General features: G+C 36.9%; 1 protein-coding gene across 3 annotated transcripts in view; it reads left to right on the top strand.

The window, feature by feature from the left end:
- The window catches only part of gripap1 (GRIP1 associated protein 1), a 71,269-nt gene that overhangs the window by 29,819 nt on the left and 15,697 nt on the right, over positions 1-25,753 (top strand). For all 3 annotated transcript variants that reach the window (XM_052109206.1, XM_052109207.1, XM_052109205.1), the window contains 5 exons: positions 361-417; positions 772-871; positions 9,280-9,413; positions 12,193-12,309; positions 12,957-13,050. In XM_052109206.1, coding sequence (XP_051965166.1) covers positions 361-417; positions 772-871; positions 9,280-9,413; positions 12,193-12,309; positions 12,957-13,050 — 502 coding nt within the window. The remainder of the gene's footprint in view (positions 1-360; positions 418-771; positions 872-9,279; positions 9,414-12,192; positions 12,310-12,956; positions 13,051-25,753) is intronic.

The raw sequence follows: 25,753 nt of genomic DNA, 5'->3' as shown, positions 1-25,753 counted from the left end.
CACACACATTACTTTTATCATCCATAATGTTGACTGGGCAATATGTCAGTGCATCACACATTTTTGTTATCTAAAATAAAATAATACACAGTAAATGTAAATCTAAAATTGAACAAAACATGAATCAGTGGTTTAAAAAAAATAGGAAAGCTCTCTGAGTTGTTTGACCTGTTTTTCTGTTGGAGACATCCAGCCTCGAGATGTCACATGCCATAATTGCCAAGTTTCAAAATGTATTTTGTTTTAATTTAAATTGAAGTTAGTAAATATATATGCTACCTGAAATGTTTGAAAGTGGCATGAAAACAAAGGCCTATTTAAAAATCCTAAACTCTAATAATCTATTTGTATTTATTCCAGGAGCTTAAAGACACAGTGGATGGCCAGAAAATCTTGGAGAAAAAAGGCAGTTCGGCAGTAAGTAGCTCCATAGTCTCTCACAGCCAGGAGAAAGAGATAAGTCAGGGCTTTCACTTTTTTCCATTTCCCAGAAAGTGAATTAAAAGAGTCCCAAGCGATCACCAGCACACCTGAAACCAGATCTTTCAATGATGAGGGTCGATCAACTTTCGTTAACGCTCTTTCCCCTGGCCTTGTCACTGATGGAATCTCATTTGACATCAAATCAATTTCCAGCCCCAGAAGCTGTTCAGCATTTTAGCTCAATAAATAAGGATTTTTGATCACTAAAATTAAGTTTTTGCTGTATGTTTTTTTTCCTTGGCACTGTTTACCAGTCATGTGAATCCTCCTTTTCTTTCCCTTCTGCAGCTGAAAGACTTGAAGAGACAACTTCATCTGGAGAGAAAGAGAGCTGATAAACTCCAGGAGCGCCTGCAAGAGATTCTAACCAACACTAAGACCAGGACAGGTGAACAACTCCTTATAATTTTAAACATTGCCCCCCCATCCCTAAATAAAGCAGTTGTAAGTTAAGAATAGGGAATAAGGCCATTAAAAGTGGTTAACTACCCTGATTCAGGTGTTCAGGTGATTTAAATGTTATAAGCTCTGCAGTGGCTTTTACATCACACATGGGTGGCTCATTCAGTCAATGAGTGTAAATCGTTTATGAATTTTCCAAGAAGGCAAATTACAGGCAAAGTTTTTTTTTTTATTATTATATTTTTTTTTTATATACCTCAAATTCAAAAGGTTCTCCATTATAAAGTTGTGGAAATGGGATTTATAATTTTAAGGCATTATTTCAATGCATGTGTTATCACCTGTTTTGGGGTGTTATAACATAGAAATAACATGTATGTGGGTTCCTGTATCATGCTAGCAATGGCAAGATCATGTGTTCGATTCCCAGGGAACACTCAAAACTGATCAAATGTATTCATTAAATGCACTAATTTGCTTTGGATAAAAACATCTGCCAAATGCGTAAATGTAAACATGGAGTTGCCTCGGTCAGTTTCATTGTCACAGATTTTGTGCTTTTTTGAGGTAAAGCCAACATCCTGTTTTAATGTATATCGGGAGACCATTCAGCACATACATTTAGTCTTCGAATGAATAAAAATTATTTTGCCTTTATAATATTATATAATACCACAGGTCTGTTGAATGCTTGATTCTTTTTGGTTGACAGATGTTCTAAGGTTTGCAATTATTTTCCAATAATTGCACAGCTATGAAGTTTTTCCAGGTCTTGACTGCATTACAGTACCATATCACATCGGCAAATTATTTAAGTTATTTCAAACAACCACAGCAAGATAACCAACTAAAACTAAGACATTGGTTTAGTAAATTGGATAAGAAGGACAAACATGTTCAGTAATATAGCCGAAATGCGCCATTGCACTCCTCAATCTCGTCTCACCCACACCAACACTCACACACTCTGACACACATATTGTACATACATGCACACATACACACAAACTTTGACACACATAGAGACTTGTGTCACGACCAACAAACAGAGCCTTGATGTCGACGAACCTTGATCAATACAACAGTTTCTGTATTATCCAAAAAAACTTTTAATATCTGTGGAAAGCACCCCCATGGGGACCCGGGGTAGAATAGGTTCCTAGCACCCCCTGGCTGTTCGTATAGGCGACAAATGTGGCAACATGTTGGCCATAAGTTGCGACCTGTGTCTGTGGAGGAAGAGGTCCTGGCATTTGAGGAATGCGGTAAGTGGCGACTTCCCCAGGTCCAGCACAGTGCTTTGGCTGTAGCTTTATATAGACAGGCGGTTGGAAGGACACAATCCAATCAAAAGGCTAGTGTGCCCTGTGTAGTTATTAACAATTAAACTGGCCATAATGTCTCTCTTCCCTGAAGGCGATGGCGGATATCCTTGGTGGATATCTGCTGGAGATCCACAGCTCTGTGCATCCCCTTGTTTGGACTTCGAGGAGGGTGGAGAGCAAGGACGATGAAACAAAAATAAAAATCACACATGGCGAATAAACAAACCTCCAAAAGACAAATATTAGAACAGAATTCAGATGATGATTTAGACGCTGGAAGTCTAAATAAAAAAAAAAATACTTCTCCAAAAAAAATTTAACTGGCAGAGATTTATCCTTTTATAATCTCTATCAGCTGAAATGACACTTAAAAAATGATCTCCCTTTTGCAATTTAAAAAGGAATCTTAGGGATAGCAGGAACCGTCAAAGACATGAAATAGTTGAAGTTGTGTCAAATTCTGGTGGAATGCTTAAAGTTCATGCTGACAAACTGATGCATGCAAGTATTTTGCCTGGTGTTCCCATGAAAGCCTCTTTGCTCCCATACTTAAACAACAGTAAAGGAATAATTAGAACTAGAGAACTACAGGATATGGATGAGGCTGAAATAGCCTTAGAGCTAACACAACAAAGTGTTATAAGTGTGAAGAGGATTACGATAAAAGAAGGAGACCAAATAATAAAGGCGATGTATATTATGACATTCAACAAACCCCAACCACCAGAATGGATCCGATTAGGATATTTGAGGGTCCCTGTTGACATCTTTCCTAATTCTCTGAGATGCTTCAACTGTCAGAGGTTTGGTCATAGCTCTGCTGGATGCAAGAATAAACCTATTTGTTGCAATTGTGGAAAGGAAGGGCAAACCATCAAAAGGCAGAAATTGCACAGGTGACCATCCAGCCTCATCAAAAGACTGACCTACATGGATCAAAGAAAAATAAATTCAAAAAGTAAAATGCCTAAAAAACTGTTGAGAACCTCCCTAATTTAAAATTTGAGAAATCCCTTGCCTCTGTAGTATTACCGGCCAAGCATACAGTTGAGTGCCAGACAAATGTGACCTGGTTAACAAAAGACAAACCATAACTAATCAGTATTAAAAACTTGATTTCATCAAAAAAGAAGATGCAAAGCACCCAAAATTCACATCAAAAACAAATTGAAACTAGTTAATACCAAAGTTCAATAGCGGATCATTATCTGACTTCAAAAGGAAAGAAGACACAGCAGTGTGCAAGAGCACAGCAACAAAAGGTTTGTCAGAAGAACAGATCACAGAAAGCTGAAAAGATATAGACATGGTGGAGACCATAGACCCCTGCGGTTGTATCATTCAGTGGATCTCTCAAGGTGTTAATTTTGCAGAAATCCAACGACTAGTCATGTTACTCAGCTCTCTTGCTTTTTGCCTCTAAGAAACACACTTAACACCAAACAGCAGTATCTCCGAAACCGTTTGTACGTTTTAATGCTTATGGACCAAATATACAACGTCCTTGTGGTGGAGTAACCATCGTAGTTCGACATGGTATAATTCACAGTTCGATCACATTAGACACTAATCTACAGTCAATAGCGCTTCTGTTAACTCTACATCAGGTCATTACTCAGTGTTCTATTTATATACATCCAGACGTTTCTGTGACACTCCAAAATCTAAACAAGCTAGTTGACCAACTATCAACCCCTATATACTCAAGGAGATTTTAATGGTCACAGCCCATTATGCAGAGGAAACTGCACTAATGTGAAGATTAAAAAACATAACAATGAGCTGTGACTCCTCAGTGATGGCTCAAACACTTACTTGCACCCAGGACATGGAACATTAATTTCCTCTACAGGATCAGATATCCAACATAAAACCCCAATAATGCAACCCTAAAAAAAGCCAACCTTTTCAGACCCAATGTTATGATAAATGTAATATAGTGCTTCAAGACTACCAAGACATAGTAAGAAGTTTCACTGATATTCTTATCAAAATGACAAATTAAACTGTCACTAAGACATCATCAAAGCCAAGTCACAGGACTATTAGTTTGACGATAACTGTAAAAAAGCCATTAAAGCTCAGAAAAAAGCAGAGAGGACCATCAACAAACACCCAACAAAAGAGAATCTAGTAAGACTATATTTAAAAATATTTGGTGGTGGTGGTGTAGTGGCTAAAGCACAGGGCTGTTAATCAGAAGGTCACAGGTTCTAACCCCATGCCCACCACCATTGTGTCCTTGAGCAAGGCACTTAACTCCAGGTTGTTCCAGGGGGATTGTCCCTGTAATAATTGCACTGTAAGTCGCTTTGGATAAAAGCGTCTGCCAAATGCATAAATGTAAATGTAAAATGTAAATATATTGAATTATTGTTATATGAGGGGCTTTCTCAGCAAATATTTGTAAATGCGTTTAATTGCGATTAATTAATCGGGACACCATGTAATTAATTTGTTTACATTTTTTAATCGTTTGACAGCCCTACTAAAAATATGTTGATCAAAAGCAAGTAGAATTATTAAAGATTCAAAGAGACAGAGCTGGAGAAAATTTATCTAGTCAGCAAACACACCACCCAAAATTATCTGGGACCTAATCTGATAAAAAACAAAGGAGAGGAGCCTCAAATACGACACAACAAACATCAGGGTACCCTCTTAACTACGAATCAAGAAATAAACAATATATTAGCGAAGTCATTCAAAAAGAACTCCTCATTAGAAAACTGTCGACCGGAATTCAATAAAATACGAATACAGCTGGAGCAGAATCCATTGAATTTCAACTCTAATAATACAGAACCATATAATCAACCCTTTATCATGGAGGAAATCTCAAGTGCTCTCAAATGCTCTCATAATACTGCAGTTGGACCATTATGAGTTTCTGAAAATTTGCTGCCCCTTACAGTGTTATTACTCTATCTGAAAAAGTTTATATAATTTAGAGAACAGGAAATATTCCACCATCATGGCAAGAAGCAATAATTATTTCCATCCCCAAACCAGGCAAGGACCACTCTGATGCAAACAACTACGGCCCAATAGCTTTGACTAGCTGTCTCTGCAAAACCATGGAGAGAATGGTCAACAACCGTCTGGTGTTGATTCTGGAATCAGGGTATAAGATCAGTGATTAGCAGTGAGGCTTTAGATGGGGCAAAAGCACCGTAGATCATCTCATCAGATTGGAATAATTTGTTCGGTACAGCTTTAAGAAAGAACACGGTAGCTGTTTTCTTTGATCTGGAGACTGCTTACGTTACCACCTGGAGATATGGTATTCTCAAAGTTCTACATGAAATTGGGCTCAGAGGCAACCTACTCATTTTTATCTCCAACTTCTGTCTAATAGACATTTTCTTGTCCTAATAGGAACTACTTTATCAAACCTGAACGCACAAGAGCTAGAGGTTCCACAAGGAAGGATTCTCTCAGTCGCCCTTTTCAGTATCAAAATCAACAGTATAATTAAGGTTATAGATCCACATATCTTTCGAAGTCTATATGTTGACAACCTATGCATTGGCTACAGAGGGAAAAATGTAAATATAATTGAGCTACAGCTATGCATATACAAGATAAACGACAATTAAAAACGAATTCAGATTTTCCAAATCAAGACTGTGTGTATGCACTTCTGCCTTCTCTACATCTTGACCCAGAACTGCATATGGAGGGAGAACCCATCAAAGTAGTTAAAGAACTTCTTTTCCTAGGTCTTGTGTGTGACAATAAATTTTGTTTTATCACACATATGAAAGTCTTGAGGAAAGGATTTTTTAAAACAATGGATATTTTAAAAGTTCTGGCAAAAACAAAATGTGGTGTGGAATCTATAGAGTACTAGTTAGATCCTGATTGTACTACAGGAGCATCGTGTATGACATGGCAAGTAAGTCATGCACTGATACTAGATACGATGCACTGATACTAGATACGATGCATCATCAGGGAACATGTCTGGCGTTAGGAGCTATCAGGACCACCCCTGTTCAAAGACACCATACAGAAGCCGGGGGACCCTCTCTTCAGACAGCTTTCTGAAACTGGCCCCTACAGTATGCTTATAAACTCAATGCAAACCAAAACAACCCAGCCTCCAACCTTTATGTCTTTATCCCACTTCATGGAACCGTATTCATGGATGGATCAAAAATAGATAACAGCGTGTCGGCAGCATTAGTGATAGGAGATCAGCACTATGACATTCGAATCCTGGGTCAAGCCCTTCTTTAAATATGAGGCTCAAACACTGCTCCTAGCCCTGGAAAATAGAAGAGTCAAGAACAGAATTTCTTAATCGCCACAGACTCCATGTTTTGCCTCCAAGTACTTGAATCCATAAAGAATGATCACCCAATAATTGTAAACATTTTAACCAATCTAGCTGTATTGTAGAAGAAAATCTTCAAAATACTCTTCTGCTGGGTCCCAGGACATATTGGTCTGGCTGGCAACGAAAGAGCGCACACGGGCGTTAAGGAGGCCCTCATCCTGGTAATCTTTGAATGTCAAATGCCACCCTCCGACCTTAGATCATTAATAAGCACATATATCTCTAGCAAGTGGCAGATGGAATGGGATGAATGCAACAATAATAACCTATATGAAATAAACCCCAGTATAAGAAGATTCTCTTCAAACTTCAAGTCTAAGCATGATCAAGTCATTTTCACTAGGTGCTGTCTGGGTCATTCAAGACTCACGCATGGGTTTTTGCTGATTGGTGAAGATCCTCCATTATGCATTCCCTATCAAACCTACTGAACTGTAACACCTTTGAAACTATCTGAAAGCTATTTTATTCAGAGACATACTTGATGTAAATATTTAGAAAGGTATCACCTGAATGTATTTTAGATTTTTTGTCTTGTATGAATCTCAATGTCTTGCATAGCTTTGCAAATTGTACATCTTTATTGTTTATCCTGTGCTTTCCATGTGAATAACCTTGTTGCTGACATGGCGTTAAATGTTAATAAACAAAGTGTAGAAAGCACCCTGGTGCTTTACCTCTCACTCGTTCTCTTACATGGACACAAACACACATACACAGGAGCAACAAACAGAGCCTACATGTCAGAGCACACCTGCAACTCACTGTGGTTGTAAACATTTGATTAGCAACGGAAAAGGTTTAAACAAAAGTGATGACATGACCACGTTGCTTTTGAGAAGTATACTTAAAATGACATCTTGGCTATTTGATGGAATGTAACTCCTACCTTGAGCAATGGCAAACACAGGTAATTCCACACATGCAATCACTCTGTTTTGCTAGCTTGCTCGCTCATACATGCGCATGTACACACACTAGCTTGTTATTCCAGTAAGTGCTTAACAGAAGCGTTACTGGTTCTAAAGTGACATTTTTTAACTAGCAAAGAGATCTTGGGCTGTTTAAACACACTGAATCCGTGGCGGAAGAATGTAGTTCCACTCACAAGAGCATTTTAAGGATAAAATCCAGAAAATATCTTTAGATTAAAACCTGAACGATATCTTAAAGTTGATACCCGTGGTATAAGCATAATAGTTGACTCCAGCCTATTGAATTATTGAAAAATAATGCATATCCGAGGTGTAACAGCCGCAACTTGAAGCAACCTCGGGGTATGCATTATTTTTCAATATTTAAACTTTCTGTAGTGAATTATTCCTATTTTATTATATTAAATTGAATTGTATTGTATTACAGTATATTATATTGTATTATATTGATTTATATTGTATTATATTGTTTTTATTCTTCTGTTCAATTCCTCAAACTTTTAAATTATTTATTTCTGTGGCAATGCTACTTTATGGCTTTGTTCATTATGACAACTAAATACTTAAAGCTACACTGTTTCTTTTTTTTGTTAAAAAAAATAACAACATGTTATTTATGAGAGTGTGCAACAAATATTTGGTTAATATGTCCGATTATGGGTTGTGAATGCCATTTCATGTAGACTTTTGGTTGTTTTTATACAAATTTATCAGTTAAGTGAGAAAAGTCGGAGCTTTAAAAATTCCTAATTAAAGTGCTCATTTGACAAAGACATAAACAGTTTTACTTCGCTATGACTTGTAAGGTAATTTCACCGATCTCGCTCTTGCACGAAAAAAATTAATAAAGCTAGATGCAGTACAACGAATTACAACAGAGCCACAGGTCTTGAGCTGTGTTTCTAAATGTTGAAGTTCTTTTTAACTTGACACGCCATCTAAAAAAATCAGTGCTCCTGTGCGAGACACTGAAAAAAACACTGCAAAATGCTTGAACATCTGTCTACTGCATGTTTACTAAAAATGTGTTTGGTGCCTTCTGGAATCCAGTTATACATTATACATTTTGTTAATGTATAATATTGCAACGTGAATTCACTGATTCATAATCAACAAATAATATAAACTTATCAAATAATACTAACTTCAAAGAAATTTCTTGGGTACATTGGGTCTTTGTGCCTTAAAAAACATTAACTCCTGTGGGAATGAACCCAACACACTGTGAAGAGGCAAAGGCGTGGCTGTAAATATTTAATAGAGGCCCCTTCTAAAATTGTGCTACCGATCCATGCATATGTGCATTTGTTCTCAGAATGTTTAGAATCAGACATTTTAAAGTAGGAAGGTTTATCTTTGTTAAGTGTCCAGAGGGGTTGGAAAACGCGCACACACACACACACACACACACACACACACAAAGAGAGCTGCACCATGTGTTTTTTCAGATTAGCCCAACCTGTGAGAAGAGTCAGACAATAATTTTTGTACAATATATTTAGATTTCCTTAATGATTTCTGTTCAGTATCATGTTCTTTCTTTAAAAAAACAACAACATTTACTTGGGCAGCATTACTTTTACTATTCACACTTAGGTTAAGGGATTACAACAATTTGCAAACCCAACAAACGTGACTTAACCTTTGCACTCGTCCCACACTGTTGTGCTATGGACATGAATGGCACCTCAAATCTTATGGTTTGTTGAGGAGTTGTGCTGGTACTTTTCTACTTGTCTCCACTACTTGAAGAATTGTGTTGTTATAATGCTCCTCTCCTGTATATTTGCAGGTCTGGAGGAGCTGGTGTTGTCAGAGATCAGTTCCCCGAGCCGTACGCCGCAGACGGGTGACAGCAGCAGCATTTCTTCCTTCAGCTACAGAGAGATCATGAAAGATGGGGCATCAGCTCCCAGCACTAATAAGGTAGAGCCATCCACTAGGGCTCATGTAAAGTACACTAAGGCACTCGCTGTAGTTGACATCCTTTTATCATTCTTCCAGAGCTGCACTGCATTTATATCCTCCAGAACTCTCTTGAACAGTGTAAATTCCCAAAAATACACTGTGCCTGTGAATAAACAAGGGAGCAAATATAGAATATTTGTTGTGGCATGCTTGGAGAATCTTGAAGGACAGGTGTGTCGGTTAGTGCAGGAAAGTGATTTTCTTAAAACAGAAATTTCATAACATGTTCTTCCTTTGACATTTGACAAATTATTGATACTGATGGTGTATCAATAGCGGCAATAATCACTCTTACTATTGCTCATGTTTTTGGATTTGGGATTTGAACAAACCCATAACTGTAAATAGATTTTGTTAAAGTTGCACTCCGTAATTTTTTTCCCCATTATAAAAGATTTTCTCCTAAAGAAGTGAATTGTAATTTTTAAACATATGTATTAAATCATGAGCACTCACTTGAGATGAGGACTCTTCATATCAGTAACCTTATAAAAGATGATTTATTCTACATTGGGTGGGAGCACCCTTATGGGCATAACCAGCTGTATACTACTTGCTTAATCTCAGTAACCTTCTTGTTATTAGACACTTCTCTTGGATTAAATGAATCATGGCTGATTGTGAAAAGTGAATTTTTATAATGGCATCTTTAACTGAAAACGATGCTGCATCCACACCACTAGTTGTCACTGTAAGTCTAAAATGACACTAGCAAAAAGTTACTGAGTGCACCTTTTAAGCTATGGACAGTTGTGGAGCTGACCAATAAAGTTATAGCAATCAGCAGTTGGAATGCCTACTAGCGATACGGAGTACAGAGACTAGTGACATCCAATGACAAAGTCGCTGATCTTGAAGTAATCTTCACAGAGTGACGTGACTGGCTAGGTCCACACAGGCAGACAAAATCAAATCTTTTTGTGTATCTGACTCAAATCTGCTTAGGTTTGTGTAGTCTGAACAGGACAACAGCACCTAAAATTCAATTTTTGCAAGCCTGATTGGATCAGTCTGAGCAGTCAGATCAAATTTCACTGGGTTTTATTTTCCCATTTTTCTTTTTTTTTGTCATTTGTTGTGTATGATGGGTTGTTACATCAGGTGTTGCGACAAGAAAACATATTGCATTCCAACCATTATAAATTCTGCTTTCACATGGCACTTTAAAGGGAAAACATGGTGGCAGTGACGTATGATCATTTTAAACAGAAATTTAAATATAAATGACTTAAAAGTGAGTTCAAAAGGACCGTTTTATTACACCTTTCAGCTCACCTAAATTTCTGCGAAAATACGGGTCATCCCAGCTAAAAAGGGACAGTTGTAAACCCTAGCAGCAACAAACATTACATGTCACCTCTTGTATTTTAAGGCGTTTTCTGTGATGAATGTTTTAATATTTTGATAGTGCCCTTATATGAAAAACATAAACAATGGCAAAATATCTGTTGCTGCTAAACTCTAATGCATGGTGAACATGCGCAAGTTTGCATTGTTACTATGGAAAATAATGTGGAGTAAAAATGACTGCAGTCTGAACAGAAAAAAAATCAGATCTACCCTTGCATAACTTGCAGTTTGTCTAATAAATTTAATTTGAGAAAAAAATCTCATTATTTTTTCCAGCAATACGAACAAAGCCAATAGTTTGTGAGTGAAACTAATGTACTTGTATGAGTTATTACTCATGACTATTCAATCGGTATGATGTTAATACGCTATTCCCATTATGATTTTTGTGATCACATTTCATAAACTGTCACAAATGACGCTGTAATAAGTGTCTGTGAATGAGATATGCATGTCCAAAATGTAGCACACATACATAACACACACAAACCACCGCTGCACTTGCAGTCTGGCTGCTAGCATAAATATTACACCATGTATACAGAGATTAGGGTTTGTTTTGTGTGTTTTGTTGTTTAATGTTCGTTACATGCTGTTACATTGTCGGCTCATTTTGGTTTAATGGATTGTTACGTCTGTTAGCCATTCATCAGGATTACTTTAATTACTCGTATAAATGGGCACAATACAATTTATGCAAGTGAATTGCCATTTATTTCTCATTCAAATCAGCATACATCTGTAATATATGCAAATTTCTGGGTCATGTTACACCTGGCATACCTTAAATAGCGGCAGATCCAGGTTAAAAGATTAAATATTAAAATGTTATGGTATCTGCCCAGAAATTCCATATACGGGCGTCCTTAGAACAAAGTAATTTGTAAGACACATTGTTGTATTTAAGCAGAATTATTCTAATCCTTCAGTAAGAGAAGCTCATTTATTAAGCCAGAGGGAAAATGAGACTCATGGGAATGGAGAGCGTACACACACGGGACGGTTGAGATGGTCTTTGGGATGAGCTGACCTTCATTTGATTGGATCTTCTACAGCTCTTTGAAATGCCCTAAAAATAAAACAAACCTATGCTTGACCAAGGAATAGAATATTGCTGTTGTTACATTTTCATCGTATTTACTTGAGTTATGCATTCTGACATGTTACTTAGCTTCCCTTAGTTATGCTCCCCTATTTTAACTTAAATGTCTGTGCAGATGCAAGTTGTAATATGTGTATTTAAACATAATAAATGGAAACATTAATTTTTCTTCAGTAATTTTGTAGATGAGAATTACACTGCACCAGCAGCATAAACAAGAATGGACATTTTGGTTAAGATATTGTGTAGATGTTTAAACAAGATTACACTTTTCTCTTTGCACAGTCCAACACCAGTAGTCCTCAGTCACAGCGACCTGCTGACCTTTCTGACGATGAGGTCAGCGAGCTCTTCCAAAGACTTGCAGAGGTCCAACAGGAGAAGTGGATGCTGGAGGAGAAGGTATGATGTTTGAGAATGTTAACCAGTCATAACAATCTCTTGTTACTAAGAAAAGTTACATCTGGTGGACACGTTTCGGTTTGCAGTGCATATACTGCAGCAAGCATTGACCCGAACATTTCCTCTGTGTGCACCACAGGGGGTTGTTAAGTGCTGAATTGTGTCTTTGAATCATGAAATATGCATGCATGTATTGATTTTTTCACCTTTTAATCGATCCGTCTTGTTCAGTAACTATTGGAATGGAAATATGTAGTTAGTGCATTGACAAGTTACATCACTCATTCTGTGTTAAAAGTGGCGCGATACTGTAAGCCCAAGCATGCCAATGCCAGTCACAATACACTTGATATGTCATAAATCATCTGGATTTCTAACACAATATACCTTGGTGGAAAATTCCTGCTTTTTAAGCTGTCATAGAAGAGTATTTTAGCATCTAAAAAAATGGTACACTTCAACTTTAAAATAAGCATTTAAAAATGAACAGGTTTGGACACCGTCAACCAGACATCATTGTTTAGTCTGTTGGCAGGGATCTCATTGTTCACACCTGTGACTTTCCGTATCAGGTTCATTGTACTTTTGTATCGTTGTGGCGTGTGGCAGAGTTTACTGCCGATCTTATCTGTGTGTTCTGTGTTCAGGTGAAACACTTGGAGGTCAGCTGCGCATCAATGGCCGATGATATCTGTAAAAAGAGCGCCATTATTGAGACATACGTCATGGACAGCAGGAGAGGTAAGCGACACTCTCTCTTATTGTTCTTGGCCTCAGGAGTACTCGCTGTCTCAAAACAAACAACATAAATGTTTACAGATCAGGTCAGCTGATAGCTGCAGCCGTTCTTGCAGGAAAACTGACAGCTGCAAAAGCATAAAATGTGTCACAAATAATGGGTCATATTTCACCTAGGATTGGGATGTATATAAGATCTGTATTCATGTTATTATAGAGAAAATAAGACAGAACTCAATTTTCTTTATTCTGTCAGTTGTGATATAATATTCTTTGGATATATTTTATCCTTTTTTTTTATCAGAAAGAAATGTCTTTTAGTTGTGTTAGACATGACAATTGTTTCACTCTGTAATACAGAATTTGCAGGAAAAAGATAGAGATGTGCTAAACTACCAATTTAAAACAAGTCAGTGCATTGTCTGAGCTATTAGTTGACTAGTCAGTGTTAAGGAACCCATGTATAATTAGGGTGCATTATGTCCATGTTACCCAATTAGATGTGATGTGCGCAACCATTTAACAGGATAAATAATGGATAGTCAACAAGTAAATAGGCTAAATAACTATATAACCTCTTATCCCACAAAACTATTAAAATACTAAAAGTAAGAAACCCAAAAAGCTCAAATAAAGAGCATCTCAAAACAGCTTTTGCGCATCCCAGACACATGTGACGTGCTTCAAATAACCGGAGCGCGTGAAGTCATATGGCGACTGGCTCCACAATCAGAAATGCACAACTGTTAGATTATAAATATTGTGGGAGCACGACATGTAGTTCATGGCATCCAAATGTTTGATGAATCTTTATACTGCTAAATTATTGATTAAATCAGTGTCAGAAAGAATCTGCAGAATGACTCCTGATAAATACTTTCCATAGCACCTCACAAATAATCCTGTGTTATGCATAGTAACAGGAACAAGAGGATTTGATGTCTGACAGTTAGAAAATGGTGCTTTGATGGCTGCAACAGCGGTGCATTAAATGACTGAATGTAAAGAATTAAAGAGACAAAAATTCTTAGAGAGAAAACGTGTTCGTGTGAAACTCTGAACAACTAAAGTTTTGTAAATTTAGCTATCTATCTTTGTATTAGCATTAAGCTAAACATGTATTTTTTTTGTCCCAAGAATCTTTTTTACCCCACCCCTAAAGATTAATATATATATATACGTGAACCTGCTGAGTTGCGTTCACAATGCACGTTAAGCTTGAACTGCTCTGTGGAAATAAAGCAAACTAAACACAGAGCCCCTCCTGATGGTTTTAGGTAATTTGCAGCATTTTCATAGACGATGCTATTCTTGCAAACTGATTTCAGACTACTGAAACAAGAGAAGAAAGAGTGAGAACTCTATGCATGTGCATAGTAAGACATAGTGAGACGTAGACCTCCGAACACACAGAATCCGACATTCTTCAAAATATAATAAAGTGTGTTTCTTTAACGGAGCGTCTTTGTGTCTAACAGCATTTCTTGTCATTTGTCACTTCGAGACATCTTGCAGGTCACGTGCCACAGTTTCAGGTAGATGAGCAAAATTACCCGACACTGCGAATTATATACTCGTATTGTATGGACGACAGGTGCTAATTTCATACCCTGTGCTTCTAAATATTTTTGCAGAATTCCTAGCTCCATGGTTTTGCAATTTCTCAATATTGTCAATCATCTTCTGTCAACGACTGTCACAATCGGCATTAGGATATTTGTCAGATGATTACATTTTCTTGTCGCCCAGCCCTAATTTCACCCCTAAATCAAATTAAATAAATAATACATTTTGCATAAAGAAAATAATGCCATTTGTAAAGTTCTCTGTACCAGAGATGTTCACAAGTCTTTCATCTGAAGTCCGAGTCAAGTCTGAAGTCTATTAAAATGTGACTCGAGTGCAACTCGTGACTGAATCTCTTACTAGAGTCCCCATCTCTGCTCTGTACTATGATGTAAGTAGACATCATGGTTTACGGGATTTGTTGTACTGAATTAATGTTGATTTTAATTTTTTTATTTTAAATGAAATTAAATGGATTTAATCTCATTATTTAATTAAAAGAATGAGGTTTTTGGCATTATAGTAATGAGAATTTGAGGGGTAAATTTGAATAAAGAGATAATTGCCATCATTTACTCACCCTTATGTTGTTCCAAAGTCTTATGGCAGTTTTTCTTCTGTGAAACACAAAAAAGAGATGTTTGGCAGAATGTTAGGAACCGACAGCCTCAGTCACCATGCACTTTAAATAAATGGAAAAAAGAGCAGCATCACCATTCTTAAAATTTCTAAGTATATGTTTATAGTAAGTTTATATGTCCCATTTATATAAGATATTCAAACATTTACAAATATGTATCTAAACTAACACGTTTATTATATATATATATATATATATATATATATATATATATATATATATATATATATATATATATATATATATATATATATATATATATATTTTTTTTTTTTTTTTTTCACATTTTAGAATATTAGTGAAGTCATCAAAACTATGGAATAAATTAAATGGAACTATGGGAATTATGTTGTGACTAAACAAAATCCAAAATAAATCAAAACTGTGTTATATTTTAGCATCTTCAAAGTAGTCACACTTTGCTTAGAATTTGCAGGCATGAACTCTTGACATTTTCTCAACCAACTTCTTGAGGTAGATTTGGTCATCAATTTCAAAAAGTTTTTTTTTATTATGAAATAAATTAATATGGTGGCACAATTATATTTTTGTCTACAAAACTAATTTCAAACATTTAAACATACGCCTTCAGATCAAAAGATTTTTACGATTATGAGAAATGTTTCTGTCAAGTGTTTCAAAACTTTCGACCGGGATTGTATATAAATGTTTATATACAGTTAATTACACCATTCACATTGGTTCACGAAAGTGAGTTTTCACTGTTGAACTGAATATTTCTATTGAACAGAATGCTGTTGTTATTAAAATTATTATTGGAAATGTATTTTTGCGATAATGTGTATACAATTCAAGACAGTGCCTTCCATGAGCTTGAAGATTTTTAAAGGAATAGTTTGTCTCCTTTCACATAACACAGTCAAATGGGTTTGGAACAACACGAGGGTGAGGAAATGATGATAGCATTTCCATTTTTGGTTAATTTTATCACTTTAGTTGTTATAAGTCAGAATGCCAGAAATCGTAATCATCGAAAAATAGGTTTCAATATTCATATGCAAAATATGATTTAGTCAAATTTGTTTACATTTATGCATTTGGCAGACGCTTTTATCCAAAGCAACTTACAGTGCCACTTATTACAGGGACAATCCCTGAACTTAACCTGGAGTTAAGTGCCTTACTCAAGGACACAGTGGTGGTGGCTGTGGGGATCGAACCAGTGACCTTCTGATTAACAGTTATGTGCTTTAGCCCACTACACCACCATCCACGATTTGAAATGAGATTTGAAATATGTCCAGGACATTTATTTTGTGAGATTCACCCCCTTAACTCAATATATTCATTGGAATGGCTACAAAATACTTTATTTCAGATTAATGTTGGTCTTTTAGATATTAGATGTAGGAATATCACTTTTCGAGAAATTAGAGATTTGCTTGACCTGGTCAATATTTTATGTGAACATGGTATGCCTTTCATCATAAAATTTCTTGGCATGCCCTCTGCTAATATGCCGCTATCTCTAGAGCTCCAGATGTTTAACAAAAAAATGGGCAGGGGTGGGAGGTATTTGGATTGATGCAGACAACTTGCATAATATTATTTTTTTATGGCGCTTTTTGTTTTTTGGCTCTCTATTTTTATATCTGAAGTTGTCTCTCTGCACTCCATACTTATATAATCTTCCACTAAATGTTTTATTGGTCCTATTTTTAATGCTGCTATTTTGGTGCCACTGTATTGTTCTCAGGTGCTCTTGAAAAAAGCAATGGCTAATAAATGTAAATGTTGCTGGATTTAAAAAAATAATAAAAATTGACTGCTGAAAGCTGTAGATTCCCATGAATTTCTCTGCTTTTCCATCCTAATTTTAAATGACCTTCTTGAAATCTGTATGAGCTCTATTACAGAGTAAATGAGCATTACTGTAATAAAAGAATAGTGATACATTTAGCCATTAAGCAGATACTTTTATTCAAAAGAAATCTTTTGGAAATTTGGAACTGAACAAGCAATTTTTTAGCACCCTTGGTACCACAAGTATTTTTCAAAATAAGTATAATTTGAAATCATTAACAAGGAATTAAAAGTTAACAGTAAAGGAATTGTTTGTTGGTGGTTTTTTTTACTTGCAATTACAGTAAATCTGGTTGATCTTCCAGGTAACTGCAAGTTCTTTGGTAATCAATATTATGCCACAAATATTGTCAATAAAGCTTAACTTACATCGTCATATAAACAGTAAAATTTTTCAATTTTGTTTCACTAGAAATATCACAAGTTCATTTTGAACTGTGTTACTGAAGCACTGACTCTTTCTTCGTGCTTTTCCAGTAAAAGTTACTTTTCCAGTGGATGGAACACAGATCTGACACGGCATGACCCATTTTTAGAATTGGAAACTTTCAGAGCAACTGTTTGACAGTTTGGTTTGCTGGTGTGCATGAAAACAATACAATTGGCAGGGCTTGTCTCACAGAATGCTGGTCTTCTGTGCATTGGCTCGCTTCACTCAAAGAATCTTATTATATAGGATTTCAATCTCAAAGGAACATAACACTGGCACATTTCAACTGCTATAGAACCTGAGTTCACCTTTAGAAACTCTGGTTTAATGTAAAAGTTAGACTATACTGCAGTTGAATAGTTGATTTTAAGTTGTATATTTAGCATATTTTGTAAACTATTGGTTGGTGTATGGCAGTAATATACTATATGCCAAGATTTATTTATTTGAAAAGCCAGTAGATTGCAGTTTACATCTTAGCTGGATTGATTTGCATGTTTTGGGACTTTCTAGAGCGCATTAGAATGGACACAATTCTCTGTAGTGCAGGCTTAGTTGTCAATATTTTTAGTCAATTTTTCCAGAAGAGAGATACTTACAATTTTAAATGTGTATATTTGCTGGAAGTAACATTTTGCCAACATTTAGGATGTATAGATGACTAAAGTCCACTTAACTGTAATTTAGATTTTTTGGGGGGAATTTAGGGGAACATTGTTTGAGCCTATAAACTGTACAAGTATACATAAGTTGCATTTGCTTGTTTAGGCAACCAATTACATCTTTGGTATAATTATTAGGATTATCGTTTCAATTTTTTTTGCCCCATTTAAAGCAAGGCTGCTCTTGTGTTTCTTGCGTTTTCCTGAGAACAGAGTAAAGATTGTAAAGTTACATCTTCCTGTCCTCCCTCCATGTTTTCTGTTGTTTTAATTTCATGACTGACTGATTTAACATTTAATGGCAGAATAGATTCTATTCAGGCTGGTGTCACCCAATTGTAAATATTGTGCAATAAAAGTTTAAGATGTCTGCTACTTTGAGGTATTGAGAGAGCTTACAAAACAGCCCCCCAAAAAAAAAAAAACAGTGGAGAGATGACTATTGAGAAGGACTCTTAGTGTCTGTCCATGACACTCACTCACTCACTCTCTCTCTCTCTCTCTCTCTCTCTCTCTCTCTTTTATGTCCTGCAAGGCATCTTTATAATGGAAAATATGTTAAAACAATCCCATTTAAAGATGGTCCACCTTCACATGTTCTTCAATACTCTCAAAAATTGCATTTAGTTTTTGGTATAGAAAGGATACTAGTAGTGATACTGAATCAGCTGTTGTCTTCCTTGGTCAAATAGTACTGACCAATTTCAAGGTTTTCTGTATGAATATAATTCCAGACCGCCTTAAGACAATTGTGGATAGATCTGGGCAGATGTACAATGGAGAGCGAGGGAGTAGGGATGGAGACACTCTATTGAAAAAAAATCTTCTGCAGGATTGCAGAAGGTAGCAATGCTAGATGAGAGCTGACATTAGCAGGATGTAAATGATTCAGAATGCCGACATGCCTCAGTGAACCCAACGCTCATCCTCAATAATGCAGCAGAAAGGCTTAGCACCCCTCTTGTCTCCTCTCCTCTGTCCTCTTCCCCCGCCTTTAGCTTCATCCTTACACCAGTGCTGTTCCCCATAAATTCATGCCAGTGATATAACAAATTAAACAGTGCAACATTTCGTCGGGAGATGTAGCCGTTTGAATCAGTGGCAATTTCCGTTGACGCCATTGTATTGAGGAAATGGTAAGTCAGGAAACGGCTTAGCGGAGGCATAATGAGCCAGACATACATGCTATCTTGGCATATTGTTGACTTTTCACCTGCCAGAACATTTTGCAACGTTCTCCCATTCAAATAGGGGATTGCGTAGAACAGTGGTTCTCAATCTTGGTCCTGAAGTACCCCAGAATTGCACATTTTGGATGTCTGCCTTATCTGGGACATCCAGTTCAAATCATGGAGCCTCTACTAATTAGTTGTTGAGTGGAATCAGGTGGGTTAAGGAAGAGAGACTTCCGATGTACGCTCACTGCAGAGCTCCTTTACCACGGTTTGTTTGCTGCGATTCACCTATTGGTGGATGTTTTCTCTTCAGGATCATGGATAGAATAGTTGTTATCCAGGAATTCCTCCAATAAACACACCTTTTTAATTGAAAAAGCACAGACTGTTGGCTTCTACAGAAGCATGTACCATCTATTAACAACCTTACGGTAGGTGTGTCTTTAAAATTTATCATTAAAAATCAATTTCTCTATATAAAAATTAATAGGATTATTTTAACCACTTTTGCAGGCTATACTGATAACCTTTGTCGTTGAATATTCTGCAGATCCCAAAATGTGCGTTTTGGCTCAACAGTTTCCCCATCATTAATGTTGTGACAATGCATCAATCAATCAATCAATCAATCAATCAATCAATCAATCAATCGCGTCGGAAACCCCTGTGCAGTATTCCACATGACAAACTGTTTGATGTTGTTTTTCTAATGGATTGAGCACATGCATGCTGTAATGTACCCCCAGGATCATTCTGTTTGGGTCTGCATTCATTAAGACAAATGCTGAAAATGCCATGAAAAAGCAGCAGTAGGCAATTATGTATAAATGTGTTTTTGAAGAGCTCTTCGTGTGTGAGTGAGACTTGTGATGTTAGACAGCTGTAGGATGGTGGATCTGTCACGAACAGTCTCTCAGCATGGTAGAGTTGAGAGGGTGGTGCAGCCTCCACTAATCAGCCATTCAGCAACATGGCGCAGTCATGTGCAGACAGACTTCTCTCTGGCTAAGCGCTACTCCCTGTTGGAAAAGGTCAGCTGGGGTGAGACGCCCAGGAAAACACAAGCACTGCAGCAGTCTGGAAACCCTCTGGCCTCCTCCTTGTACCCTGTTTTAGGCCTCTACTGAAGCGTGAAGTAACCTAACCTTTCCGTGTACTCCACCCCTTCCTGCTGCATCATTTAAGGGAGAAACTATCCTTGTCATGTGCCCTGTAGCTCCAGAACCCACTGAGATAATGGGAAAGAATGCTGGTCTTTGCAGAAATGCTAAATCTTCGTTCTGTAAGCAGATTATACCACCGAGGGTGTTAAAAGGAAAGTTCACCCAAACATTTTAATTCTGGGTTAATTTACTCACCTCATGTTGGTCAAACCAGTAGGACTTTAGTTCTAATGCGGAACACAAAAGGAAAAAATTTGTGAATATTCTGATCCAACTTTTCAATACAGTGGATGTTGATAGGCTTTCTACAGTAGACATACAATAGTTTTTGATGAAAAACAACCCAAAATGTAAGCCATTTTTCAGTGGAAATTTTGATGTCCGTTGCACATTAATGAACATTATGAGAGAAGCTTGTTCAACGTTGGCATTTGTGTTCACATTATTGCATTGTTTTAAGAGCTATACATTGGCTTTTCAATACAATGACTCACTTTCAAGCTTAAAAATCACTCAGAAGTATCAAAAAAGTAGTACATGCGACTTGTGTCTCATATTCCAAATCTTCTGAAGGCAAACAATAGGTTTTGTAAGAAACAGCACATAATTTAGGTAATTGTTTTAGTGGAAACCTTGACATATTTTGCACGTTCATGAGTGTTATGAGAGAAGCTTGTTCACAATAGGCATTCGTATTCACACAAGAACTGGAGTTGCTTTTAGCACTAAACAAGGTAAGATCTCTTATGAACCCATTTTATCCCCTAAATATAAAACATATTCTGTGTCATAAATGTATTCAAATATTTTATTTGACCAATTAATTAACATAAGTTCTCAATTTGAAAAATTTGATTGAAAATATATTACCTCCTGCCCATAAACTTAAATCATCAACTGGGTTTTTCCTGGGTCAAAAATGGTCTTTGGTGGTGGCTGACATACATGGGTGCATTTCCTGAGCAATGACGTAACACTGCTTAACCACCATAGTACGATGCATCATTGGAGAAATTAACTAGCTAGACTCTACTGTTTCCCAGAACTGTGGTAATAATTTCACACATCCGTCGTTCGAACCACCTTGGATTAACAACATAAAGCTGTCGTTAATGACGATAGGCAGTAGGTGGAGGAATAACTTCCCTGAAAATTGAATTACAATAGCTAATTTACACTTACACCAGAAAGACGTTTAATGTGAGAAAGCTACTGAAGACACAAAATTGGTGTGCACAGTGTAGTGAGACAGATGAACTGGGCTGCAGTAGATTTGTTTCCCTCTACATCAGACTTCGGGGTTCCCCCGATGCACAAACAAACATGCACACTCAAATGGGCACGTTCCATTCAGAAGATATCATCCCTATGCACTATTCCGTGCTTAAGCCAAAGGATGTGGGGCTCCAAAATGACAGTAATATAGAACTCACTTTTTAAGCCATTTCTATTATGATTGTTCTCCCTCCCTCCAGAGGGTGATTTACCCCATTTGGAACACAACTAAAAACACCACTTGTGCATTAACATGGACACAGAAGCCATATTCTCCAACAGAAACTGCTTGTGTTAAAGAATTCTCTCATAACAGTATTTAATCCCTTAAACATTTGCATTCATCTGTATGAATTGTTTCAGAATGCCACTTTCTGCAAAACCCCGAAGATTTTTTTTTAATGCATGTAAACAAAGTCTTGAAAGAATGAAAGATGTATATGGAAGAAAATTTATAGAAGTCAAATGATGTCCACAAAGCAAACTAACATGAACTATGCTTCTAACCACAGTTAAAGGGCTGTAGTCCCAACCACACAACTTTATGAATGTTCAATGCTTTGAGAAACACCAAATCGTTGAACTATGTTGGTAACGATGGAACTTACGACCATAGTTGGCTAATAATGCTTTTGGGAAACGCACCCCAGGTTCATCAAGATGCAGATGTAAAATGAGTTTTTTGTTTTTTACTTAATTGCAATTAATATTTAAGATATGTTGTTGCATTTCATGTTTGTAATGAATATTATTTATTTTTGATCATCTGAGCATCTAGAAACATCTGAATTCAAAAGAGTTCAAACTAGCTTAACACCTTATTTCTATAGGGCTCGTTATAATATTCATGAGAAAACCACTTTACTGATTTGGGACTGTGCTTCTATAGTAAATATGTTTGTTTCTTCTCCATAACAGATATTGATTTTCTTTTATCAGACCCTTAATCATTTAGGAATCATTGTGATAGGAATATCTGAAGCCAAACCAGGCCAGTTTGTTTCCCAATATCAATCTTCATTAGGACAGGAAATATATCATTACACATGACATTCTTCAGAATTTATAAAGGTCCAGACATTTAATCTACTTTGTAGCCTACTTTCCCTCATTTTTACCATAATTAAAACCATGGATTTTTCCTCTGTTGTTTGTTAGTTAGGTAGTCTTTAAAAAAAATTAACTGTTTATTTGTAATGAAAAAATAATAGCCTAAACACATTTAAAAAAAAGTTCACTGTCATAAATGCTAGCAAGTGTGTTTATGAGTAGATGGGAAAAGTCTTGTAATTGATGCTGGTGCTGGTGTTTTCTCTTTCCCTCATCAGTGCTGTTCTCAATGTCAGTTCTGTTGCCATTTTAAATGGTTAAATTGCTCCATAGCGCTTTAATAGAGACAATTCTAATGTACAATTCAAATGGTTTGCAAGAGGTTTGTTTTGAGCCATGATATTGAGCCCATTTAAAGCCCAGTTTAATCCTGCTACTTCGGTGGCCTGAAATTTCACTTCGGTGGCCAGCTAAAAAAAACCTGGAAAAAACCTGATCAAGTCATATTTTGTGATTTTTTTGTATTATTATTATTATTATAGGCTTTGCATATAATATTTAGAACTGTATCAGATGTCATAAATAAAAGCAGAAAGGTTCAGGGGCATTTTCTGCCCCTACATTTTAGATTTAAGGGGCAGTTTTGCTTCGAGCCCCCTTAATCTCTGAGCCTGGTCCCTATCAACTGTCACTGTATTGAAAAGACCCTAAATTTGTCCTTTTATGTTCATCATAAGAAAAAAAAGTCATTTAGTTTTGGAACAACAAGAGGGTGAGTAAATTATAAATACAGGAATTGTTATAAATGGTGAACTGTTTCTTTAATTTTTTGCTTACTGAGGTTTGAGAACAAATATGAGAATTATTTGTTCTCATGTTGAACATGTGAACAAATTTGTTGAACGTGCTTTTGTGGCAATACAAAAGCACATGTTCAGTTTCAGATCTATAACTTCTAGTAACACATGGCTGCAAACAGGAAGGAAACTTGTTATGGAGATGAAAAAGCCTGTTTGCCCCTGGTGATGTTCTCAGTTAAGCGCTGTCACTCTGGTGAGTGATGACTGCAAGGTTGCAGCCGGTGTGTAGGCTGCACCAGCTTGACTGATTCAAGAGTGCTGACTCTTGCACGGGCCTGAGGAGATTCACAATGAGGATTGAAAGAAGTGCCATCATTGTCGTCCCTGTGGACTTGGGAGTTCAGTTGCATGGTATTTTGTGGTTATCTTTGCATTGAAGCCTTGAGCCAAAGCCTAAAGGGGACATTCTTCAAGTCCAAGCTCTTGATAGCGTGATACTCCTTGCAACATCGCAATCTTTTCTCTTTTCTCAAATTTAGTAGGGATTCACTTTCGATCTTATCCCCTATTAAGTTGGTTCCAGTGTGTTTTCTGTGGTAGTAACCTCAGCACTGTTCTGATGTAGTCAGGCAGAGCATGTGATTAGGGATCCCCTGAGTTGGGAGTCTGGAACATCTGCTGCATGTCATCAGTGCGCCCCCACCCAACCTTCATTTGATTCCTCTCTGTGACTTGGCCTTTCAGGTTAACATCCCCTGCTGGTCCTACAACGGCATTCCGACTGCAGTAGTTTCTGGCTCAGTTCCAAGCTTCTGAAAGCCATCGTTCCAGCATTTTCCTGCCATTAGAGCAGGGAGTCCTCGTTGTAAATCTGCTTTGTGGATTTATCAGAGTGTCTGTGCAGAGAGCTCGCCCCCACGCTCCAGCAGATTAGAGTAAATGCCACTGATCAATATGGAAGAAATACTGGTTACAGACAGGTGTGCATTTTTCCATTTGCATTGTCAATAGCACAGACGGTGATGTAGCCATCACAGGATTTGCTTGGTCATTGTTCCCTCGAAGAGTTAGATACATTAACTTTGGCTTGATTTATTTGCACTGTGAGTGAAAAATACCATGGTGAAAGGAGGCTCTACAACATTTCAAGATGCAGTCTGTGATTTGCCTACTGCAGATGTTAATAGAATTGTAATGAACCAATGCATTGGTTGTAATGGGCTATTTGCCTGCTATGCCTAAATAGGGCTTGCAGTATTGTAAATGAAGTGGTTATTGGTACCTATCTGCACATTTAAATTGTTTTGTAAAAATAGAAAGGAAATGGCACAAGAACAGGTTCTGTAATGGTATGCATGGAGTGTACACTTCACGGACTGTGATGATGCATTTTCTTGGAGAAGAAAAGAACAACTTATTTTGCTTATGAAGAAGTGTGCAATTATGGACAATGAGGCAGAAATCTGAACTAAACTTTCTTAATTTAAAGTGCACATTTGTAGTGCACATTTACTGTAGTAAAACCATGGTAAATTTGTATAAAGGGATGTATAAAGCTATTGCTTTTTTGAGGGAATGCAAACTATTGCGAAGGAATTATTTCTGAATATAAATCTTTTTAGGGGCTCTGTAGTAATGTGATTTTCAGAACTTCTCTATCAACCCCCCTTTTCTGTGGGAGCAAGTGGAAGCATGAAAATAATATTCTCTATTATCTCCCATTTACCTCTGTATGCCAGCAGCTACATTTACCCTGCTATAGTTTACTTCCATGTTCCAAACCCGGATATGTGAAAAGGTTGCATTGCACCCAATATTCTTTCCTCTGTGATCTCATCCATTTTAAGTGTCAAAGCTCGGAATGTTCTCTGCGCATTGTCTTCATTTTATGGTTCTGTGGCGAGCTGACAACATTAATTATGTCATAGTACAGATAAAGAGCAAAGGGTGCATTTGGCACCTCATGGTGTTTACTGTCATGCTTCAGGGGTGAGGAAAATGTCATTCATGGCCTTCAGCACTTGAAGCCATGCATTCAAAGGTTGAACAGGCCTCTGTGTAGTGAAGTTAACATCTCAATTAACTATGATGCATCACGTTCTACTTCATTTTCATGGCTCT

The sequence above is a fragment of the Xyrauchen texanus genome, chromosome 37 (genome assembly GCF_025860055.1).
Source record: "Xyrauchen texanus isolate HMW12.3.18 chromosome 37, RBS_HiC_50CHRs, whole genome shotgun sequence".
In the NCBI taxonomy this organism is placed as follows: domain Eukaryota; kingdom Metazoa; phylum Chordata; class Actinopteri; order Cypriniformes; family Catostomidae; genus Xyrauchen; species Xyrauchen texanus.
The sequence above is the reverse complement of the archived record's forward strand: the minus strand, read 5'-3'. Positions and strand labels throughout refer to the sequence as shown.